The sequence below is a fragment of the Scyliorhinus torazame genome, chromosome 7 (assembly GCF_047496885.1).
Source record: "Scyliorhinus torazame isolate Kashiwa2021f chromosome 7, sScyTor2.1, whole genome shotgun sequence".
Lineage (NCBI taxonomy): Eukaryota > Metazoa > Chordata > Chondrichthyes > Carcharhiniformes > Scyliorhinidae > Scyliorhinus > Scyliorhinus torazame.
In genome coordinates, this window is record NC_092713.1 from 42,231,111 (window position 1) to 42,256,280 (window position 25,170).

At 48.9% G+C, this 25,170-nt stretch overlaps 1 protein-coding gene across 2 annotated transcripts in view; it reads left to right on the plus strand.

The window, feature by feature from the left end:
- Positions 1-10,003, plus strand: part of tie1 (tyrosine kinase with immunoglobulin-like and EGF-like domains 1) — a 118,214-nt gene extending 108,211 nt beyond the window's left edge. For both annotated transcript variants that reach the window (XM_072510607.1, XM_072510606.1), the window contains 4 exons: positions 302-342; positions 1,482-1,578; positions 5,340-5,439; positions 8,126-10,003. In XM_072510607.1, coding sequence (XP_072366708.1) covers positions 302-342; positions 1,482-1,578; positions 5,340-5,439; positions 8,126-8,197 — 310 coding nt within the window. In that variant the 3' untranslated portion in view covers positions 8,198-10,003. The remainder of the gene's footprint in view (positions 1-301; positions 343-1,481; positions 1,579-5,339; positions 5,440-8,125) is intronic.
- Positions 10,004-25,170: the final 15,167 nt, after the last annotated feature.

A 25,170-nucleotide genomic window follows, 5' to 3' on the forward strand; every position in this document is an offset into this window, starting at 1 on the left:
CAAACCATTCTAAGGCTTATAAAAGGACCTATTCTTTAAACAGCAAAGCACATTACATACTCGGCAACTATAAACTATAAGGACAAAATACTCAATTTTTGTCCCACAATGAGATTCAGTTACAGCTCAGAAACATTGCATTGCATTTAGGACATCCCACGTGGGATGTCCACTAACTGCTTGGAGCTGTCAGCATGGTCCTCCCCACTGTCAGCACCCAATTTCTGAATATGTTGTTCAAATTATGTTGTCTGTCAGTTGGTTTGCAAACAATTCACACATTAATTTTATCTTTCTTCAGCTGGTCGTTTGGAGTGTTGTTATGGGAGATTGTCAGCCTAGGTAAGTGAGATCAGCCCTCCAGTTCTCTAGTGTGCTGGAGAATTGGTTTCTTTCACATCTGTGCATGTGTGTGTGTGTGCCCCTGTGCCTCCTCTCCCTCCTTCCAACTTCTCTGTCTCTCACCAAATCACAGTATCTTTGCATTGATTTTTTTTTTAATGATCAGGATCACCAGAGATGACATGGATACCACTATATATTTTACTCGCTTTTTATTTAAACTGAATTTAAATTCTCAAATAGTCATGGTGAGATTTGAACTCACTTTCTCTCTCTTACTAGTCCAGAAACATCATGGGCGCGATTCTCCGCTCCCACGCCGGTTTGGAGAATCGCCTGGGTCGACAAATTTTCCCACGACGCCGGTCCAGTGCCCTCCCGCGATTCACGGAAGCGGCCAGATCGGCACAATTGCGTTTTGCGCGGCGCGGTCCAGTGAATCACCCGAGACAGCCAAAATGGCGATTCACTGGTACCCCCGCGATTCTCAGTGCCGGATGGGCCGTGCGGCCTGCCCAAAACGGCGGGTTCCCCCCGGCTCCGTCCACACCTGGTCGCTGCCGGCGGGAACAGCGCGGGAATGCTGGTGGGGTGGCCTGCGGGGGGACGAGGGGGGATCCTGCACCAGGGGGGCCTCAAATGGGGTCTGGCCCGCGCTCGGTGCCCACCGATCATCGGGCCGTCCTCTCTGAAGGAGGACCTCCTTTCTTCCGCAGCCCCGCAAGATCCGTCGGACATCTTCTTGCGGGGCGGACTCGGGGAGGATGGCAACCACGCATGCGCGGGTGACGCCACTTATGTGGCGCCGGCCGCGTCATGTATGTGGCGCTGCCTTTACGTGGCACCAAGGCCTGGTGCGTGTAAATGACGCGGCGCCGCTCCTAGCCCATTTTTGGGCCCTGAATCGGTCGGGATAGGGGCTGTTTCGCGCTGTCGTGAACCTCGACGGCGTGAACACTCTGTCTCCATTTCAGAGAATCGCGCCCCATAATTACACAACTGTCTCCCCTCTTACTCTTTTCAAACTTGCTGGTCACCTGTATTATAGATCATGCTCCTTTATGTAAGTTTCTTAATTTTTTTAAATCTGCCCAGTTTCTGTATTTATTTTGCACTAATTGATGTCTGGTCAATTGTAGGTGGAACACCGTATTGTGGAATGACATGTGCAGAACTCTATGAAAAATTACCTCAAGGCTTCCGAATGGAGAAACCCCTCAACTGTGATGATGAAGTGTGAGTAACCACAGGCTAATCCTCTCATATTTACAGTTGTCACACTGACTCTGTAATCCCAATCTGTTGGGTTGTACTCAAAGGACTTTTTGAAGTCTTTCTCTTTGTTTTTCATTGGTGAAGATTCCTTTCAAATGTCTACTTCTGATCAATAATTTAAAAAATGTTAAAGGTGTTATTTGGGGCGGCATGGAGCAAAATGTTTAGCACTGCTGCCTCACTGCACCAGGGACCCAGGTTCAATTCCGGCCTTGGGTAACTGTCTGTGTGGAATTTGCACATTCTCCCCGTGTCTGAGTGGGTTTCCTCCGACTGCTCCGGTTTCCATGCTGAATTGCCCCTGGGTGTTCAAAGATGTGCTGGTTGGGTGGGGTTACAGGGTGAGGGCAGGGGAGTGGGCCCAGCTAGGGTGCTCTTTCAAAGGGTCGGTGCAGATTCAATGGGCCAAATTACCTCCTTCTGCACTGTAGGGATTCTATGGTTCTATAGTTCTACAGTTAAAGGTCATTCTTAAATCTTACAATGATTTGTGAGAATTTTCAGTCTGCTCTTTTAGATTGTTTTTGCTGCAAGGTGTGTATTTATTTGCACAAAAGGCTGCATGCAAAGAATTCAAGGGAAAAATCAATTCCGATACGTGGGGCGGGATTCTGTCATCCCGCGGCGTGGACACGCCATTGCGTTTTACAACGGCATGAATAGGCCGCTCCCAGGACTAATTCTGGCCTCTACAGAGGCTCACGCCACTCCAGCTGCCGGTCCCGGCACAAACTAGGTGCCGCGGGATACGCGCATGCGCAGTGGCACCAGCGCCAACGCGCGCATGCGCATTGGCTTCCTTCAACGCACCGGCTCCGGCGCAACATGGCGCAGGACTACAAGGACTGGCGCGTAGGAAATGAGTCCCCCAGCTAGAGAGGCCACCCCGCCAGGGCCAGGCCGCATCGGAGGCCCCCCGGTGTCGGAGCCCCCCCCCACAGGCCGCCACCCGACCCTTCCACGCTGAGTTCCCGGCTGAGAGCAGGTGTGGACGGCGCTGGCGGGACTCAGCGTTTCCACAATAGCCACTCGGCCCAACCCGGCCCGCGCCAACCACACCGGCTCTGCGGAGAATCGCGTGCCGGCGTCGGGGCGGCGTGGCCAGGTCACGGGGATTCTCCGGCCTGGCCCAGGGCTGGGAGAATCCCACCCACTATTTAATCCTAATTTATCTGGAATTCATATCTATCATTTCTATTAAAGGGTATATGCCCTCCAATGAGATATACTCTCTCCTTGTCTTTAAATCCACTCATCAATGGGAATTCTCGTAGTTGTTATAGAATACTTCGCGAAGAAAAATCCTCTCCTCCAAAACCAACCATTGCCTCCATCATCCTTGCAAACGAGCATCCCATTTCCTAACTCCCTTTCCTCTCCAAAGTCTTTGAATGTGTTGTCACCGCCCAAATCCATTCTCATCTTTCCTGGAACTTCATGTTTGAATCCCTCCAATCAGGGGCGAAATTCTCCGGAAACGGCGCGATGTCCGCCGACTGGCGCCCAAAACGGCGCAAATCAGACGGGCATCGCGCCGCCCCAAAGGTGCGGAATCCTCCGCATCTTTGGGGGCCGAGCCCCAACATTGAGGGGCTAGGTCGGCGCCGGACGAATTTCCGTGCCGCCAGCTGGCGGAAAAGGCCTTTGGTGCCCCGCCAGCTGGCGCGGAAATGACATCTCCGGGCGGTGCATGCACAGGAGCGCCAGCGCAGTGGGGAGAGTCTCTTCCGCCTCCGCCATGGTGGAGACCGTGGCGGAGGCGGAGGGGAAAGAGTGCCCCCACGGCACAGGCCCGCCCGCGGATCGGTGGGCCCAGATCGTGGGCCAGGCCACCGTGGGGGCACCCCCCGGGGCCAGATCGCCCCGCGCACCCCCCAGGACCCCGGAGCCTGCCCGCGCCGCCTTGTCCCGCAAGTAAGGTAGGTGGTTTAACCTACGCCGGCGGGACAGGCATTTTAGCTGCGGGACTTCGGCCCATCCGGGCCGGAGAATCGAGCGGGGGGGCCCGCCAACCGGCAGGATACACGCCCCCGCCGAATATCCGGTGCCGGAGACTTCGGCAACCGGCAGGGGCGGGATTCACGCCAGCCCCCCGGCGATTCTCCGACCCGGCAGGGGGTCGGAGAATCTCACCCCAGGTCTCCACTTCTGCCACAGGAAAGAAGACGGCTCTTATCAAAATCACAAGTGGCATCCTGTGTGGTCATGGCAAAGGTAACAACCATCCCACCTCATCCTTTGCAACCTGTCTACAACCATTGACATGGCCGTCCACCCCATCCTCTTCCAACACCGTTGCAGTATCATCGAGCTACGTGGAAGTGCTCTCAGAGTTTTATTCTTATCTATATAAACATAGGCAGAGAATCAGGTACAATAGCTTCTCTTCCTGCTCCCACGCTGTTACCTCTGGTGTCCCAAGAATCTATCCTTGGCCCTTTTTCTCATCTATCTACTATCCTTCAGTGATCATGCAAAGGCATGGTGTTACTTTTCACATGTACACTGATGATACACAGCTTTAACTCACAATCGCCTCTCACAACCCCTCCATGGGTGCTAAGTTATCAGGCTTCTTATCTGACGTCCTGTACTGGACGAGCAGGAATTTCCTCCAGTTAAATATCGGGATGATTGAAACCATTGTTTTTAGTCCCTGCTCCAAATGCTGCTCCTAAGCTACCAGCTCCATCCCTCTCCTCGGAGACAGTCTGAAATTAAGCCAAACTGTTTGCAACTTTGTCACATTTGATCCTGAGGTGACCTCCTGACCTCACATCCATGCCACTGTTAAGACCGCCAATTTCCACCTCTCAACACTGCCCAACTCCACCCTGTCCCAGTCCATCAGGGGCTGAAACACTCATTCATGCCTTCATGGCTTCTAGACGTGATTATACCAATGCAATTCTTGCTGATTGCTGATATTCTACCTCTGTAAGCTTGAAGTCATCCAAAACTCTGCTGTTGCCCGGGTTGTATCTCGCAGCAGGTTCCATTCTCCTAACACCCCTGTGCTCGCTGACCTGCATTGGCTGCCGGTCAAGCAACATTGTTTTTAAAATTGGTTTTCAAATCCCTCCATGGTCTCTCCCCTCTTTCTCTGTAATGTCCTTCAGCATTACAACGCTCCAAGATATCTCCATTCCTTTCATTCTAGCCTCTTGCGCATGGCCCAACTTTAACTGTTCCAACACTGGCACTCGTGCCTTCAGTTACCTTAGACCCCAGCTCTGGAATACCCTCCTTACACCTCTACACCTCCCCACCACACTTTCTACCTTTAAGGTGCGCCTCAAGAGTTATCTTTTTGACCAAACTGTTGGTGGTTCGACGTAATAGCTCCTTGTGTAACTCAGTGTCATCATTTGTTTTATAATGGTCATGTGAAGCGCCTTGGTACGTTTCATTACGTCAAAGGTGCTATATAAATGTAAGTTCATGTTGTTTACTTTTGATGCAATACTCTGTTTAAAACCTTATTTCCTACTTTTCTCGCCTCCTTTTAACAGTGATTCTTTCTCAAATCATCTATCCGAGTTCATGCTTTTTACAAGCAGGTGAAGGTTCACGATTAACTAAATACGAGCAACTCTCAAGCTGACTTTCTGGGCTGTTTTGTATTTCTTGCTGCGTCACTTTAAAATTCGATGGGAACATCGGAAGCAGTTTTATGTACATCAGTGTAAATGTGCATCTTTGTTTGTTTGAATCTTCCTTAGCTATGAGTTCATGAGGCAATGCTGGAGGGACCGGCCCTATGAGCGACCGACCTTTGCACAGATTTCAGTGCAACTGAACCGAATGCTTGAAGCAAGAAAGGTAACTTATCCTGATGTGAAAGCTGATGGAAAGTAGTTGGGATTATTAACGGACCATCAGTCATGCAGCTGGTATTGATATAACAGTGTTTATTGTAAACCCAAAGTGCACCTCTTCTGGGTTACACTGCAGCTGTTGTGCTTGTTGTGTGCAGGCATATAAAGGAGTGATGTGTGAAAATCTCAACTAAGTAACCATTTAGATTTTGCCCAGGCTTAAGTCAAGGTTTCTTCTTAGAATAGTTGTGTTTCCCTCTCGTCTTTTTGTCAGCTCCCTGACTACGGGGTTCACAGACATCGCACACCAGTTATCCACCCTGGGAGGCCAAAGGCACTGTATTCCCTTTGTGACAGCAGATTCAGTGGCCCTGAAATTCCCTGGGCGGTGGCGCCGTCATGTTCTCTGAGAAAATGTCGAACGTCAAAACTTGCTGGAGTTCCTGGGGTCAGTGTGAGGATGGGCTACAAGCTGTGCTTCTTTGGTGTCCACTTTACCTCACACTCCAGAAAATTAGGGAAGCCTCTGACCTGTGAGGAGAGGCCGTCGCCAGTCCCCCTACCCACATCTCCGAAAATAGCACCCATTGGCTCCAGAGTGAGTGGAAATCTCACCCCACCAGTGGAACAGTGGCTCTGCTGGCACTAAGTAAATGTATGTGTCTCTGTGTTATACAGCTAACAAATCATGTTAATGCTTATATTTGCTACACCAGTTGTTTTAGAGACAGAGTAGTTCAATTGTCTCACCTTGTCTCTTAGCCAAAAACTATCCCGAGGTACAGCCAATAGACTGCAGTGTTAAATCCATGTGTCTCAAATTGGAAAGTGGTGGCTGTAATGGTTCAACTCTGTGGGTTCTTATTTTACAAGTATGGGCAGAATTTAGCACACCAGTTCGCCGTGGATGCAAATCCCATTATGGCCGCAAAATCTCATGAGAGGACCATAACGTGATTTGCGCCGGTGAGATTTCAGAACACGATCTTCCCCGCGTCCCCCCCTCCCCCGCCAGTGATGTGATCAGATGCCGCCTAGGAAGGGTGTGAACCTGATTTGCATGATTTTAAATCTGATTTTAAATATATTTTAGTATAATTAAACGGCTTTAAGCTGTAGCGCCCAGTCTCGTGGAATCTTGCCCCCCCCCCCCCTTGATGGCGTGACATCACGTCGCTACAGGTTTGCAAAAATGAAAACCAATTGTGATGACCACGTTAGGGATGCAGAGGTTAGGGGCTAGTTTAGCACAGTGGGCTAAATAGCTGGCTTGTAATGCAGAATAATGCCAGCAGCGCGGGTTCAATTCCCGTACCGGCCTCCCCGAACAGGCGCCGGAATGTGGCAACTAGGGGCTTTTCACAGTAACTTCATTGAAGCCTACTTGTGACGATAAGCTATTGGTATTATTAGGTGCCTGGAACCCGTATGGATGAGAGTGGAGGCTGGGCACCCTAGCAGTGCTCCCTGGCACTGGGGGCACTGCCAGGCGATAACCCTCCTCCATGGGGGGGGGGGGTTACCCTTCTGTGTTTGGGGCGGAAGGGGTGGTGCCGACGACATTGAGATGGGGGAAGAATGCTCCCGATACTTTTGTGGTGGAGGGAAAGCTTGCTTGGGGAGGGGATGTCCTCCATGGCCATGGGGTGTGGGGGGGGGCAGTGGGAAAATTATTTTCTTTTTAGCAGATTGAGGTACCCTTTAAAGATGGCGCTGTGGTGTCAGCCTTCCTGGCTCTATCGGGCCCCACCCTGCCAGAATGACAGCGCAAACCACGCTCCCCGGTTTTATTTTTGCCAGAGCGTCAGAAGATCTGGTCAGAAAAACTGGCTGTGTTTCTGGAGAGAAACACACCGGCTTTCAGTCAGAAGCTGACACTTGAAACTCCTTTGGAAAATTTCACCCTGTGAGGAAAGCGGGTGGAATAGAACAGTCAGATCTGGAATCTGGGTATGAATTTCACCCAAACTGGTGATGTAGTTGGTGTAGCACTGGTCCTGTGTTAAACAAAATTGGCAACTCGGACCCTATCCCCCAAGTGGTTGTGAAACGCAACACAAGTGACTCTTGCTTTGACCATATTTATCTCTAATTCAGGAATCGTACTCAAAAAGGCAATTGTGTGTGGGGATTAGACATGTTGCAATTGTGTGGTCCTACTAGTTTTCTGGGTTGATGCACAGTGGATGAAGGTTTACTCCCTGGCTCATGCACTGAATGAAATGAAATGAAAACTGGCTACATCAAACGAGAAAGTCTATATCGTACTGCAAGCTTCCCACAGCAAAAAAATTGAATTAAAGGCTTCCCTATGAAGGTTGTGAGTTAACCGTGTGAGAAGCTGAGTGGCAGGCTGGCTGAGGTATACATACCAGGAAATCCCGTGGTTCAAACCCTGATACAGGCTGACCAAGCTCATTTTAACTGGGCAGTTGGTAGGGATACTCGTCTCAGTGGTTATCAGGTAGCCTGGGGAACAGTGAAGCTAACTAGAGGGTGAATCTGTGAATGTCAGCTGCTAAGAAGATTGGCCCTGGCCAATATAATCCACCTTTATCCACTGCCACTTGGTACAAGAAAGTGACCATTGCTTACAGCATCATGCCCAGCGAGATGTCAGTGCTTTGAGGAGGCAGGGGAAGATAATTACATTTAGTTTAGCATTTAAACATGCTAATTTTTTCCCACAGGCTTACGTGAACACAGCTTTGTTTGAAAACTTCACTTACGCTGGAATAGATGCCACAGCAGAGAAAGTGTGAAGTACAGAGGCTACCCCTGGACTCATGCAAATAGTAACACTACCCGAGGTCATATAGTTCCTGCTAATGATGCTCACAGACTGTCCCACAGTCTACAGTCCCTGTTCAAAGAGACAGCAAAAAAAGCTTGAACTTGACTGCACGCGGCATGAGCCAACAACCTAGAGTACCGTATGAAAATACTTCTGCAGCATTATAAAGATCGTCGTGAGTTTAGGACCTGTCCCTTAACCCCATAACAGAGAAGATAACCGTGTCTAATCCGAGTGATGGAATGGGGATCTTTGCAAGAACTCCCAAGTTTTGGGTCGAACCTGGTAATCAGCTGTGGAAATGGCGTATTTAACATCTCTCAAGTCAAATGTAAAAGCTGGACTGCCACGTTGCAGTAGGAAGATGAGGACTGAGTGGAATACAACAGTAGCAATGGAGTCGGTCAGTTGGATGTGTGCAGTTTGAACATTGCTTTCAATATAATTGGTCATTTGCAGTACACTTAAAACATACACAATACATTTCTTACTTGGAGCTGTGCTCCGAAAGCTAGTGATTCCAAACAACATGGTGTTGTAAGACTTCTTACTGTGCCCACCCCAGTCTAACGCCGGCATCTCCACATTATAAATACTATATAAGCACAAATGTGAAGGATATTGTGTCTATGTGTATATATACATAATGTGCAAATAACAGCTGGAGCAATTAACTATTCTGGATCAGAACATTGACTTCTGGGGCCTGCAGTTGACTTGGAAAGCAGGTGACTGGCTGAGAACACCTGAAGCCTGTGACACTAGGCCTGTGAGTCCATGTCCACCAGATTCTGTTTGCCACAGAATGCCTCAGGGATTCTGGGAAGAATTTATTTTTTAAATTCTTTCATGGGATGTGGGCACCGCTGGCAAGGCCAGCATTGGTTGCCCATCTCGAACTGCCCTTGAACTGATTTGGCTCGCTGGACTATTTTGGAGGGCAGTTACGAGTCAACCACAATGCTGTGGATCTGGAGACAGAGGGTGGCACCGTGGTGAGCACTGCTGCCTCACAGCGCCAGGGACCCAGGTTTGATTCCAGTCTCGGGTGACTGTCTATGCGGTGCCTGCACGTTCTCCCCGTGTCTGCGTGGGGTTTCCCCGAGTGCTCCAGTTTCCCCTCATAGTCCAAAGATGTGCGGGGTAGGTGGATTGGCCATGCTGAACTGCTCCTTAATGTCCAAAGATGTGCAGGTTAGGTAGGTTTACGAGATTGGGCAGAGGAATGGAACGAGGTAGTGTGCTCAGATTCAATGGACTGAATGGCTATCCTTCTGCACTGCAGGGATTCTATGATTCTGTGGTAGGCCAAACCAGGTAAGGATGGCAGATTTCCACCACCGCCCCACTCCCCCAAAAGGGGATCAGTGAAACAGATTGTTTTTTATTATGACAATCAACAATAATGTCATGCACCATCACTAGCTTTATATTCCAGATTTATCAACTGAATTTAAATTCCACGAGTTGCTGTGGTGGGATTTGAACCCATGTCCCCAGGGCATTATCCTGGACATTTGGATTATTAGCTCAGTGACATTAGCACCACACCACTATCTCCCCTGTGATTTGCTGAATCCCAAATAGTCAAGTTTTAATGTGTCCTGTCTGTCCATATTATGCTGTTTTTTTGAGCTTGTGTGAATATTCCTTTTCAGTGACATAAGGCTTCTCAAAGTTAGGGCTACAATTCAACCACATGCACCTCAGTTTTACTTGTAAACAAAATTCATTTCCCTGATGTTCAATAAATGCATCGATGTGATCATCTGAATTTCTATGTGTGGAGATCCTGAAATAAATAGTTTCAAGCTGATCAGATGCAGTACGAAAGTGCTCGCATATGTGAGTATAAAGCGGAATAATATCAATTTAACTTGTGTCAGGCGCATCTTTAGAATTTTTTTTTAACGCAGCTAGTTATTTAACAAATGGTTTCCAGGTTTTTCCCATCTAATTAACATCAGCAGAAGACAATTCACACGATACAATCTGAATCCCCAAAACTCAAACTCAAGCAGCTGAAGGCGAGGAGGGGAGAGAAAAAGGTGTTGCCATGAAAGATCAGGGGCGAGATTCTCCGACCCCCCGCCGGGTCGGAGAATCGCCGGGGGCTGGCGTGAATCCCGCCCCCGCCGGTTGCCGAAGTCTCCGGCACCAGATATTCGGCGGGGGCGGGAATCGCGCCGCGCCGGTTGGCGGGCCCTCCCGCTCGATTCTCCGGCCCCGATGGGCCGAACTCCCGCTGCTAAAATGCCTGTCCCGCCGGCGTAGATTAAACCACCTACCTTACCGGCGGGACAAGGCGGCACGGGCGGGCTGGGGGGGCCTAGCAGGGCGATCTGGCCCCGGGGGGTGCCCCCACGGTGGCCTGGCCCGCGATCGGGGCCCACCAATCCATGGGCGGGCCTGTGCCATGGGGGCACTCTTTTCCTTCCGCCTCCGCCATGGAGACTCCCTCCACTGCGCATGCGCGGGACTGCCGTCAGCGGCCACTAACGCTCCCGTGCATGCGCCGCCCGGAGATGTCATTTCCGCGCCAGCTGGCGGGGCACCAAAGGCCTTTTCCGCTAGCTGGCGGGGCGGAAATTCGTCCGGCGCCGACCTAGCCCCTTAAGGTTGGGGTTCGGCCCCCAAAGGTGCGGAGCATTCCGCACCCTTGGGGCGGCGCGTTGCCCGACTGATTTGCACCGTTTTGGGCGCCAGTCGGCGGATATCGCGCCGTTTCCGGAGAATTTCGCCCCAGAAGTCAAAGGTCGTGTCTGGTTTCAGCGACACCTGCATGGGTGTACTGCTGGGAGGACCCAGAAAGAGGTACTGTTCCCTAACAACAGGAGGGAAATGCAAACTGGGGACAACAAGATGGTGGAGATGGTGACAAGAGGTCACCATTATAAAAGCTCACTCAGGAGGCCTGAGAAGGTAAGTTCCAGATTTACCAATTGAATTTAAATTTAAAATCATTTTAATTTAACAAGAAAGCAAAGGCCACGACTTGGCTTACAGTCCAAAGGTCCCAACCGGGACTTCTGATGAAGCCGGTCTGGCTTTAATAAGGCGGTTTTACGAGCCCCAGCTGGTGGGCCTCCGCCCACTAGGGGGGGTGCTCATATTCCACAAGCCCACGAGGAGATCAATTGGGATCTCGTGAGGGTTATTACAACTAGCAGGTGTGCCGTCCTCCTGAATCTAACACAGGAAGTGGTTCAGTGACCTAATCAGGGCAGGAAAAGTACGGGAAATGGCACGTTCATTGACATCCTGATTTGCGTATCACCCAACCCCTTCAGCACATCAGTTCTGACATCAACTTACCTTGAAGTGCACCCATCCCTCTCTATGAACATCCTCACATCCCTATATGTTTGGCCACCACTGACACTCCCTTCGTTTTACAATGTCAAGCCTCTACGCCAGAGTCACTCTTCTCAGCAAATGTTTTCCATCTATCTGTTCAACATATACCAATACTCTCGCTCATAGATTTCGTATTACCCTCCTTGCAGGAGAACAGAGCACAGAATCTGAGGGAGAGACAGGGTACTGGCGGTGGTCCTAAAGCCAACTTGATCTTGACAGCTGCAGAAGAGAAAGTGTTGGAGATCAGTGGGTTGGAGATCAATGGACCCTCAGCATGCCTGGCTGTTGGAGGTGGTCAGATCAGGGTCTTCCTGATATTTAATGAGCAGATTAAATATCAGACTGGCTAGCATAGCAGGTGATACTCAACCATGTTGACTTGATGTCAACAGCCACTGAAATATGATCATGTGGATAATGAGAACCTCATTCTTATTTTGACAGTAGTTATTCAGGTCTTTTATCCATCAATGGGCCTTCATGCTTTTCCATCGGATGTAGTTGAGGTTTGCATGCAATGGTGGGGCTGGTGTGGGGAGGGCGTGAAAGGGATGATTACTTGTTTGCAGGACTGGTTTCAGCCGGTGGCAATGTTGGTATCGGGGTGGAGGATTAGGGTAAAAAGTGACTTTTACAACTGGTTGACAGATTGTGTGCCTTAGTGGAATCTCAGTGGACATCACAATAGAACATAGAACATTACAGCGCAGTACAGGCCCTTCGGAACCTCGATGTTGCGCCGACCTGTGAAACCACTCTAAAGCCCATCTACACTATTCCCTTATCGTCCATATGTCTATCCAATGACCATTTGATTACCCTTAGTGTTGGCGAGTCCACTACTGTTGCAGACAGGGCATTCCATGCCCTTACTACTCTCTGAGTAAAGAACCTACCTCTCACATCTGTCCTATATCTATCTCCCCTCAATTTAAAGCTATGTCCCCTCATCCACCATCTGAGGAAAAAGGCTCTCACTGTCCACCCTATCTAATCCTCTGATCATCTTGTATGCCTCAATTAAGTCGCCTCTTAACCTTCTTCTCTCTAACGAAAACAGCCTCAAGTCCCTCAGCCTTCCCTCATAAGATCTTCCCTCCATACGAGGCAACATTCTGGTAAATCTTCTCTGCATCCTTTCCAATGCTTCCACATCCTTCCTATAATGCTGCGACCAGAATTGCCCGCAATACTCCAAATGCGGCCGCACCAGAGTTTTGTACAGCTGCAACGTGACCTCATGGCTCCAAAACTCAATCCCTCTACCAATAAAAGCTAACACACCGTACGCCTTCTTAACAACCCTCTCAACCTGGGTGACAACTTTCAGGGATCTATGTACATGGACACCGAGATCTCTGCTCATCCACACTACCAAGAATCTGACCATTAGCCAGTGCTCTGTCTTCCTGTTATTCCTTCCAAAATGAATCACCTCACACTTTTCTGCATTAAACTCCATTTGCCACCTCTCAGCCCAGTGCTGCAGCTTATCTATGTCCCTCTGTAACTTGTAACATCCTTCCACACTGTCCACAACTCCACCGACTTTAGTGTCATCTGCAAATTTACTCAACCATCCTTCTACGCCCTCCTCCAGGTCATTTATAAAAATGACAAACAGCAGTGGCCCCAAAACAGATCCTTGTGGTACACCACTAGTAACTGGACTCCAGTCTGAACATTTCCCATCAACCACCACCCTTTGTCTTCTTCCAGCTAGCTAATTTCTGATCCAAACTGCTAAATCACCCTGAATCCCATGCTTCCGCATTTTCTGCAGTAGCTTACCGTGGGGAACCTTATCAAACGCTTTACTGAAATCCATATACACCACATCAACTGCTTTACCCTCATCCACCTGTTTGGTCACCTTCTCAAAGAACTCAATAAGGTTTGTGAGGCACGACCTACCCTTCACAAAACTGTGTTGACTATCTCTAATCAAATTATTCCTTTCCAGATGATTATACATCCTATCTCTTGTAAATCTTTTCAAGACTTTGTCCGCAACAAAAGTAAGGCTCACTGGTTTGTTCCTCCAAACATTTTAGAAATTTTCACTCTGGCTTTGTGATCCTGCATGTCTTTTTTATATAGTATCTACTAAGCACTTTGTGCTAGATTCCAGTTTATTTTCCCCCCTCCTTTTTCCCTCTCCCCTCACCTTATCAGTATTCAGTTCTATTCATTTTTAGCCATCAGGTGAGAAAGAATTGAGTGTAGTCAAATACATTTTCATGAGGAGCTTGTATGGCTACACAAAGCTGCTGCGTTTTTAATCTTGGAATCTTCTGCAAGTTCTGGTTACCTGATTGAGACCCCAGGAGTCCTTTGTCTGAATTAGAATTATATGGCTAGTGCCCATCTTTGATATTATCCTGAGTGCAATATGAATCCCATATGTCTACCTTTCAAAAAGAACACCTGCAGCATATCTAATCTTGGATCCAGTGGCTGCAACCCACACATGTCATCCTGGATCAAATAGATCTTTCTACCTGCTAGGATTTTGTTCTGGCATTCTCTCTATCATCTTATAAGATGATCAGGGGAATAGATAGAGTAGACAGTCAGAGACTTTTTCCTCGGTGGAACAAACCATTACAAGGGGACATAAATTTAAGGTGAATGGTGGAAGATATAGGGGGAATGTCAGAGGTAGGTTCTTTACTCAGAGAGTAGTGGGGGCATGGAATGCACTGCCTGTGGAAGTAGATGAGTCGGAAACATTAGGGACCTTCAAGCGGCTGATGGATAGGTACATGGATTACGGTAGAATGCTGGGGTGTAGATTGATTTGTTCTTAATCTAGGACAAAAGTTCGGCACAACATCGTGGGCCGAAGGGCCTGTTCTGTGCTGTATTTTCTATGTTCGATGTCTATAGTTACCAGGGTTGTCTCTACTCCCCTTCTTGAACAAGGGGACAACATTTCCTATCATCACAATGGTGAGGTCATCCCAGGCACTGGTGCCACTGGTGGTGCAGTTCATGGATCACCTTCTGCCTCCTTCTCACTGAATTGTTTGAAGATGCTCTGTACTCCGTGCCTTGTTCCTCCTTTAGGTCCAAACATTACTGCTGCACAGTATCATGCAGAGTGCAACGCACCACAATTATTCTGGAGATCCTGGGCGCGATTCTCCGACCCCCCACCGGGTCGGAGAATCGGCAGGGGCTGGCGTGAATCCCGCCCCCTCCGTGTCCCGAATTCTCCGCCACCAGAGATTCGGCGGGGGCGGGAATCGCGCCATGCCGGTCAGCGGAAATCGCACCGGTCGGCGGGCCCACCCCCGACGATTCTCTAGTCCGCCGATTCTCCAGTCCGCGATGGGCCAAAGTCCCGCCGCTGTCAACCCATGCCAGCCGGCATGGATGGAACCACCTTTTGAACGGCAGGACAAGGCAGCGCGGGCAGGCTCCGGGGTACTGGGGGGGCGCGGGGCGATCTGGCCCCGGTGGCCTGGCCCGGGATCGGGGCCCACCGATCTGCGGGCGGGCCTATGCCGTGGGGGCACTCTTTTCCTTCCGCCTTCGCCATGGTCTTCACTATGGCGGAGGCGGAAGAAACCCCCTCCACCGCGCATGCGCGGGGATGCCGTGAGCGGCCGCTGACACTCCCGCTCATGCGTCGCACGGCAAAGTCATTTCCGCGCCAGCTGGCGGGGCGCCAAAGGCCTTTCCCACCAGCCGGCGCGGCGGAAATCACTCCGGTGCGGTCCTAGCCCCTCAAGGTGAAGGCTCAGCCCCTCAAGATGCGGAGAATTCCGCACCTTTGTGGCGGCACGATGTCGGACTGATTCGCGCTGTTTTTGGCGCCGTTCGGCGGACATCGCGCCGATTGCGGAGAATCCTGTGCTAGTCAGTACATAAGGGTGACTCCAGATTTATTCAGGCAGCAGAAACATACCTTCAACATGTCAATGGCTTGTTTGGTGACAAACATGGCATTCATCGGTGGCGCAGTGATAGCACTGCTGCCTCATGGCGCCGAGGTCCCAGGTTCGATCCCGGCTCTGGGTCACTGTCCATGTGAAGTTTTCACATTCTCCCCGTGGGTTTCGCTCCCACAACCCAAAGATGTGCAAGGTAGGTGGATTGAACACGCTAAATTGCCACTTAATTGGAAAAAAGGGGCTGTTTAGCACAGGGCTAAATCACTGGCTTTAAAAGCAGACCAAGGCAGGCCAGCAGCACGGTTCAATTCCCGTAACAGCCTCCCCAAACAGGCGCCGCAATGTGGCGACTAGGGGCTTTTCACAGTAACTTCATTTGAAGCCTACTTGTGACAATAAGCGATTTTCATTTTCAAAATGAATTGGGTACTCTAAATTATTATTTTTTAAAACGTGGCATTCATCTGTTTCTCACAGCTGGGCCTCATTTCTCCAAGTTCAAAGAGGAGTTATCAGCCATGTATTAAGAGGGCTTCCCTGACTTCCAAGCAGGCTGCACCAACCCTTTGAAACTCTACTTTAAGATGCAAATGGATAAGTGAAGAGAAATTGCTGAGGGACAAAAGTCATCATGGAAGCTGCCCAGGAATTTTTCACATACCTGCATCAACATCTTGTTATGGTCGCACTCAAGCCGGGCATTGATGGAGCAGACTCCCCTGTATTGGACAAACACTCTGAGGTGATCTGAACTGTGTTAATTGTCACATATATGCAGTTGATGACACCCTGCACCTATGGGAAGCCAGCCAGAGCCCCAAACCCTCACTCTGACTGGGAGTGTCACAGGCAAAGTTGAGATCATTGCTGGCCCTGACAAAGAAGCCATCAATCGCCCGTCATTTGCATTCTTGGACCACAGACTGCAAGATCCCTTCAACTGACTCTGGCAGAACCCTGGAAGAATCCAGAGGCAAAGAAGCCGAGGGCAGTGGTGACTTTGCCAACCATGTGTAACGCATGGCCACCAGGATCGGTAGCCACAGGTTTCACTTCAGCAAGCTGCAAGTGTCTGCCGCCAACTGATGCGACAGCCTGGACATCCTCAGACACAAGTGTTTAGAATTGTCAAGGAAACATATGACCTACATGTACGTGCTATGTGCCGGTACATCCTATCCTGTGAGCTGCACCTCTCTGCTTTGCACCTCTCTCTGGAGCTGAAGGTCTGTGAGCAGCAGATTGCTGGTACACCTGTGGGCTGTGCTAGTTCCGATAAAGTCTAAATCAGGACAGCATATGAGCGACATCCATGCTGCTTTGACATATCAGAGTTTCAAATTGTGGCTGACACCTCCAAAGTATGTAAAGTTACTCCAAACTAACCCCTCAGCACAAGTGGAACCAGCTTCCCAACATGCTTACATCTCTGGCAGATTTAACTCTCCACTCAGACCGAGAGCCGCAAGCTCGTCCAGGTTAAAATTCCCCCACACCTTAGTTTCTATGGTAGAAATGAGGTGAGTCTTGGAGCTATGGATAGCATCTAATTTGTTACAGGCAATAAAACTCGGAACTAAAACTTCATAGAATTCCTACAGTGCAGAAGGAGGCCATGCACCGACCCTGTGAAAGAGTACCCCACCATGGCCCACTCCCCATAACCCCGTCCTCTCCCTGTAACCCCACCTAACCTTTGGACACAAAGGGGGCAATTTAGCATGGCCAAACCACCCGACCTGCACGTCTTTGGACTGTGGGAGGAAACCGGAGCACCCGGAGGAAACCCACACAGACACAGGGAGAATGCAGGGTTATGGGGAGTGGGCCAAGGCAGGGTACAGCCAGTGACCCGAGGCCGGAATTGAACCCCAGTCCCTGCTGCTGTGAGGCAGCAGTGCTAACCAGTGGGTAACTTTACAAACATTTGGGGACAAATGGGAAAAGGGTATCAATTCAGCAAGGTCACAAGATGAAGAAACAAATATGAGGTTGGGACAGGATAGAGGAGGGAACTTTACTTGTTGTATTGCACTCAACCTTGGAGTTCTTGGTGCTGCCATGAGCCTCTCTAAATGGAAAATCTCATTCCTCAGCATTAACCACACTTACCTTAGCATAATTTTTCAAACAAAATCCTGCATGCAACATGAATCATAGAATCCCTACAGTGCAGGAGAAGGCCATTCAGCCCATTGAGTCGGCACTGGCCCACTCCCCCACCCTATCCCTGTAACCCCACCTAACCTTTGGACACAAAGGAGCAATTTTTAGCATGGCTAATCCACCTAACCTGCACATCTTTGGACTGTGCGAGGAAACCAGAACACCCGGAGGAAACCCACGCAGACATGGGGAGAACGTGCAGACTCCACAGTCACCCAAGGTCAGGATCGAACCCTGGTCCTTGGTGCCATGAGACAACAGTGCTAACCACTGTGTCACTATGCCGTTGCCAAATTAAACATCCAAATTTTATTTTCCAAGTAGGTTTTTGTGGCTATAATTTCTTTACTGCAGCCCAAGTACTGTCTTACTCCCTCTCACTGGCCTGGATTTTTCACCTAATTGTGTTGACTCGGGAACACTTTAAAAATGTCAGGCGGGTCCTGATTCTGGGATTCCCAACCCCATCCCTGGGCTGAACAATTCTCGGGAGTGCCTTCAAAGGCTGGTTCCTGTCAAAAGCTCACATCCAGCACTCCCGACCTGACCGGCTGCATTGCAGAGATCGGCATCTCTTACACCTTTGCACGTTTCATGGAAGCAGGCCACGTCTTTGAAGAGTTGTGTTTCACAGCCCCTCAAATGAGTTGTGAATCCTTGTCTACACAAGGGAACCTTTCAGAAGGTAAGTTCAAAAAGTCCCCCTCGTGCCCCCTATTCCACATTACACCGCCCAATCAATCATTGTCCTACCATGCCCCCTGGCTAAGTTCTGCCCTTCTACACACCACAGAGATCAAAGAACCTGAGCTGCCAACCAACAATATTTCCCCTGGGGAGCTGTTGTTCTGGTATTTTAATAACTAGCTGGGCTCTCTGCCAAGCCTCATTATGTATGCTTGACTGAGACAGCTATTGTGTGGTTTATGGTTTTTGAAACTTGAAAGGGCTGGGTGACTGACACTTTTAGCTTGTGCTTAAGACGTTTTTTACAACTGGAGAAAATTCTCAGTGTGTGACGTTTTGTAGTTGTTTTATATATGCCACCTTAAACTAGAGGGTTCGTTGGTTCTACAAAATATACATTGGGTCATTGGGGCTGGAAATGTCAGAGCTTGGCATAGGGTACTTAAGAGGTTATAGGAAGTGGGTGGAAGGGCAGAACTTGGCACATGGGGCATGAAGGGACATAGACATTAGGTGGAAAGGCAGAGCTTGGAATACATAGAATTCTAGGAAATAGGAGCCGAAGGGGGCCATTTGGCCCTTCGTACGTGCTCCACCATTCATTATAATCATGGCTGATAATTCACCTTTTCCCTCCATATCCTTTGACCCTGTTAGCCCCAAGAGCTCCATCTAACTTCTTCCTGAAAACATACAGGGGGAGATTCGCTGGCCTCCTTGTGAGGTGTTTCCTTGCAGTGGGAGATTGCCTGCCGTTGACCAGCAGCGGGATCATCTAGATAAATGCCGGGAATGCGTCATCGGTGAGACCGGAAGATCCCACTGGTGTGAACAGCTGGAAGATCTCACCCACAATGTTTTGCCTCAACTACTTTCTGTGGTAGTGAATTCACCACTCACTGGGTGAAGAAACCTCTCCTCATCTCAGTCCTAAATGGTTTAACCCATGTCCTTAGACTGAACCCTGGTTCTGGACTCCCCCACCATCTGGAACATCCTTCCTGCATCCACCCTGTCTAGTCCTGTTAAAATTATATCGGTTTCTGTGAGATTCCCCCCTCATTTTTCAAAAGTACGTTGTCGGAGCTTGGCATAGGGTACTTAAGGGATCATAGGAAGCGGTTGGAAGGGCAGAACTTGGCACAAGGGGCATGAAGGGACATACATGTTTGGTGGAAAGGCAGAGCTTGGAATACATAGAAACCTAGAAAATAGGAGCCGAAGGAGGCTATTCGGCCCTTCGTACCTGCTCCACCATTCATCATAACCATGGCTGATAATTCACCGTTTCCCTCCATATCCTTTGACTCCTTTCGCCCCAAGGTATGAAGGTCTGAATGGACTCCTGATCCTATTCCTAGGTTTCTATGTATTCCAAGTTCTGCCTTTCCACCAAACGTCTATGTCCCTTCAATCCTAACCGACTCACTCGCTCCTCATAAGTCAGCCCCGCCATCCCAGGTATCAGTGTAGTAAACCCTCGCTGCACACCCTTTATAGCAAGAACATACTTCCTCGGATAAGGAGACCAAAACTGCACACAATATTCCAGGTGTGGCCTCACCAAGGCCCTGGATAATTGCAGCAAGACATCTCACTCTGAAGGCCAAATCACCATTTGCCTTCTTTACCGCATGCTGCACCTGCATGCTTACCTTCAGCGACTGGTGTACAAGGACACCCAGGCCTCGTTGCACATTCCCCTCTTTCGATCTATAGCTATTCAGATAATAATCTGCCTTCCTGTTTTTGCTACCATTGGATAACCTCACATTTATCCACGTTATACTGTCTGCCATGCATTTGCCCACTCACTCATCTAGTCCAAATCACATTGAAATATCTCTGCATCCTCCTCACAGTTCACCCTCCCACAAAGCTTTGTGTCATCTGCACATTTAGAGATATTACATTTAGTTCCCTCATCTATATCATTAATATTGATTGTGAATAACTGGAGTCTGAGCACCAATCCCTGCGGTACCCCACTAGTCTCTGCCTGCCATTCGGAAAAAAACTTGCTTATTCCTACTCTTTGCTTCCTGTCTGCCAACCAGTTTTCTATCCATCTCAATACACTATCCCCAATCCCATGCACTTTAATTTCACATGCTAATCTCTTAAGTGGGACATTGGCAATAGCTTTCTGAAAGTCCAAAGCAATAGCCATCTGAAAGTCCAAATAAACTACATCCACAGGCTCCCCCTCGTCAACTCTACTGGTTACATCCTAAAAGAATTCCAGTAGATTTTTATTCCAATAGATTTGTCGAGCATGATTTCCCCTTCATAGATCCATGCTCTGTCCATTCCTGCCTCTGTTTTCTAAGTGCTCTGCTATTATAATGGACTCCAGCATTTTCCCCATGACCAAAGTCAGGCTGACTGATCTATAATTCATAGAATCATAGAATTTGCAGTGCAGAAGGAGGCCAATCGGCCCATCGAGTCTGCACCGGCCCTTGGAAAGAGCACCCTACCTAAGCCAAACCCTCCACCCTATCCCCATAACCCAGTAACCCCATTCAACCTTTTTGGACACTAAGGGCAATTTAGCATGGCCAATCCACCTAACCTGCACAACTTTGGACTGTGGGAGGAAACCGGAGCACCCGGAGGAAACCCACACAGACACAGGGAGAAAGTGCAAACTCCAAACAGACAGTGACCCAAGTCGGGAATCGAACCTGGGACCCTGGAGCTATGAAGCAACTGTGCTAACCACTGTGCTACCGTGTCCCCAAATTCCTTGGGCTCGATTCTCCAGCTCCCCAGCCGCATGTTTCTCGAGGCCGCACAATTTGCTGGCAATGGGGTTAATTTTTCCCGCTGCTTGTCAATGGGATTTTCCAGTGAAGCCTCCCCATGCCGCTGGGAAACCCATGAGCTGCCAGCGGGAACAGAGAATCCCAATGGCTGGAGAATTCCGCCTGTTTTCTCTCTACCTTTCTTTTTAAATAGTGGGGTTACATCAGCTACCCGCCAATCTGTAGCAACTATTCCAGAGTCTACAGAATCTTGGAAGCTGATCACCAATGCATCCACTATTTCTCGGGCCACTTCCTTAGGTTCTCTGCGATGTAGATTATCAGGCCCTGGGGTTTTTTCGGCCTTCAATCCCATCAATTTCCCAAACGCCATTTTTTAATAATACTGATTTCCTTCCACTCGCTAAACCCTGTGTTCCCCAACTATTCTGGTACTTTATTTATGTCCTTCTTTGTGAAGACAGAACCAAAATATGTATTTAGTTGGTCAGCCATTTCTTTGTTCCCCACTTTAAATTCCCCAGTTTCTGATCATAGATCCTCAACCTGCCCCCAACGGGGCACCTCATACTCCCCAAAGGACGCGGGGAAGACAATCATTCCCACCCCTGTACATCCTGTGCGGGTTATGACAGTCACTTCAGAAGCTCCAAACTCCAAGTTTGCGCTCCACTCTTAGTCTCCCTCTTTTATTCTCCTGACAGCGCTCGCAGTCTCGCTTTTTTTTTATCCTCCCGGCTCCGCTCTCAGTCTCACTCTTTCCTGCGCTCTTTTATGTCTCCGGCTCTGCTCAGTCTCACTCTTTCTCGCGCGCTTTTATTCTCCCGCTCCGCTTTCAGTCTCGCTCTTTCTTGCATTTTTACCCTCCCAGCTCTGCTATCAGGCTCACTGTTTCTCACTCGCTTTTATCCTCCTGGCTCCGGTCTCAGTCTCATGCTTTCCGGCGATCTTTTATCTCCACAGCTGTTCTCTGTCTCACTCTTTCTCATGCTCTTTTACGTCCCTGGCTCCGCTCTTAATCTCGCTCTTTCTCAAGCTCCTTTTATCCTCCCGACTCTGTTCTCAGTCTCGCCTTTTCTCATGCACCTTTAACCTCTGGGCTCCATTTTCAGTCTCGCTCTTTCTCACGCTCCTTTATCTCTCTGCTTCCGTTCTGTCTCACTCTTTTTCGGCTCCTTTATCTGCCCGGCTCCACTTTCAGTCTCGATCTTTCTCACTCACTTTTATCCTCCTGACTCTGTTCTCAGTCTCGCTCTTTCTCACACTCCTTTATCCTCCCAGCTCCATTCTTGGTCTCGCTCTTTCACACTCGCTTTTATACTCTCAACTCCATTCTCAGTCTCACTCTTTCTGACACTCGTTTATCTCCATCTGCCTCGCTCTTTCTCGCTCTCCTTTTATCCTCCCAGCTCTGTTTGGCTCATTCCTTTGAACGCTGATTCTTACAATATCTTCTGCTACGAGTCTGATTCTTACAATATCTTCTGCTATGAGAGGTTTAAGTGTTTTTGTATGTTGGTTGTAGTAATTTTTTTGTTTCTCACATTGATGATGAATTTTCTTCAAAACATCCAGTTAATCAGGATCATAGATTATCATAGAATTTACAGTGCAGAAGGAGGCCATTCGGCCCATCGAGTCTGCACCAGCTCTTGGAAAGAGCACCCTACCCAAAGTCAACACCTCCACCCTATCCCCATAACCCAGTAACCCCACCCAACACTAAGGGCAATTTGGGACACTAAGGGCAATTTATCATGGGCAACTGACCTAACCTGCACATCTTTGGGCTGTGGGAGGAAACCGGAGCACCCGGAGGAAACCTACGCACACACGGGGAGGATGTGCAGACTCCGCACAGACAGTGACCCAAGCCGGAATCGAACCTGGGACCCTGGAGCTGTGAAGCAATTGTGCTATCCATAATGCTACCGTGCTGCCCATCAACATGAAATTGAGGTAATGTGGTTCTAATGTCGCGATTATATAACATCAGGGTATTCACTGAGTAACTGTTGAATGTCACTTTCTAATCTAGATGTCTCAGACGTGTTCAGGAAGATCCTTTGAATCAACTGCAACTACTTGCATGCCTATGCACCTAATAACGAAGATCTGTGGTCATCCACTATCTCAAATCGTAATGTTCTCTGAATGTCTCTGTTGAGAGCTGTTAAATGACACAAACCATGTGTCACAATCTGATTGCCATTATATTCTTTATGTGTGCATGCCGCAGGTAAAAATCTTGTAATCCCCATGGATGGATGATAAATCCTGACAGTTGAGCAAATTGGCAGAAGTGCCAGTGTCCAGCTTAAAAACTATAGGGCTGTTGTTAACATGCATGATCGTTGTCCATTCATTGTCATGACTAATGATGTTTACTTTCTGAGGAACCTTCTTTATTGCATGGAGATCTTTTATTGTTGCTTGAAGATCTGTTTTTGTTGCTTGAAGATCTATCTTTGTTGCTTGAAGATCTGTTTTTGTTGCTTGAAGATCTATCTTTGTTGCTTAAAGATTTGACTTTGTTGAAGATCTGTCTCTGTTGATGCTTCAATGACTCCATCAAAAAATGTGTTTTCCAAAGAAAAACTTTCATCTTTGTCCGAAAAATTCTGTTGTGAATTTATTCCTTCATGTTTTTCAATTGATCTTACGTTATAATACATTTTCTGCGCAGTTGGAAGAAAATGTGCTGTAGATTTGCATTGAGAAGCAAAGTGGTTAAATCTTGAACACTTTAAACAGCGTTTTCCTTGAGCAGGACAATTTCCCTTTCAGTGGGCGTTACCACATCTGTAGCACGTCATGACATCTCTCTGACTCATGAGTGACATTCGCGCGCGCGCAGTCTTCTTTTGCGGAGTCTCGCATTTTGGTACGAACAGCGCATGTCGCGAGTTGGAATATGCGCGAGCAAGATAGCTGCCGTCTCGAATGTGCTTCTTTGCTGCCTGCGACACATTTTTAACTTTCTCAACCTTGTGGTGGACTTTCACGCCTTTTACTCATGGATAAAATTCTAAGTATTGATTTTTACTCTGCTCGTTTGAAATGCACTTTTCGATAACGAATTTTAAAGTTACATCATTTTGCTGTGATAGAGCCCATATCTAAGGAAGGATGTGCTGGCCTTGGAAAGGGTCCAGAAGAAGTTCACAAGAATGATCCCTGGAATGAAGAACTTGTCATATGAGGAACGGTTGAGGACTCTGGGTTTGTAGCCGTTGGAGTTTAGAAGGATGATGGGGGGATTTTATTGAAACTTACAGGATATTGCGAGGCTTGGATAGAGTGGACGTGGAGAAGATGTTTCCACTTGTAGGAAAAACTAGAAGCAGAGGACGCCATCTCAGACTAAAGGGACGATCCTTTAAAATTAGGATGAGGAGGAATTTCTTCAGCCAAAGGGTGGTGAAACTGTGGCACTCTTTACCGCAGAAGGCTGTGGAGGCCAAATCATTGAGTGTCTTTAAGACAGAGTTAGATAGGTTCTTGATTAATATGAGGATCAGGGGTTACGGGGAGAAGGCAGGAGAATGGGGATGAGAAAATATCAGCCATGATTGAATGGCGGAGTAGTCTCGATGGGCTGAGTGGTCTATTTCTGCTCCTATGTCTTATGGTCTTATGGTCTTCTCTGAGACTTTCATCCGTTATCCCATAAACGATCTGGGGCGAGATTCTCCGACCCCCCCGCCGGGTCGGAGAATCGCCGGGGGCTGGCGTGAATCCCGCCCCCGCCGGTTGCCGAAGTCTCCGGCACCGGATATTTGGCGGGGGCGGGAATCGCGCCGGTTGGCGGGCCCCCCCGCGCGATTCTTCGGCCCAGATGGGCCGAAGTCCCGCCGCTAAAATGCCTGTCCCGCCGGCGTAGATTAAATCACCTACCTTACCGGCGGGACAAGGCGGCGCGGGCGGGCTCCGGGGTCCTGGGGGGGTGCGGGACAATCTGGCCCTGGGGGGTGCCCCCACGGTGGCCTGGCCCGCGATCGGGACCCACCGATCCGCGGGCAGGCCTGTGCCGTGGGGGCACTCTTTCCCTTCTGCCTCCG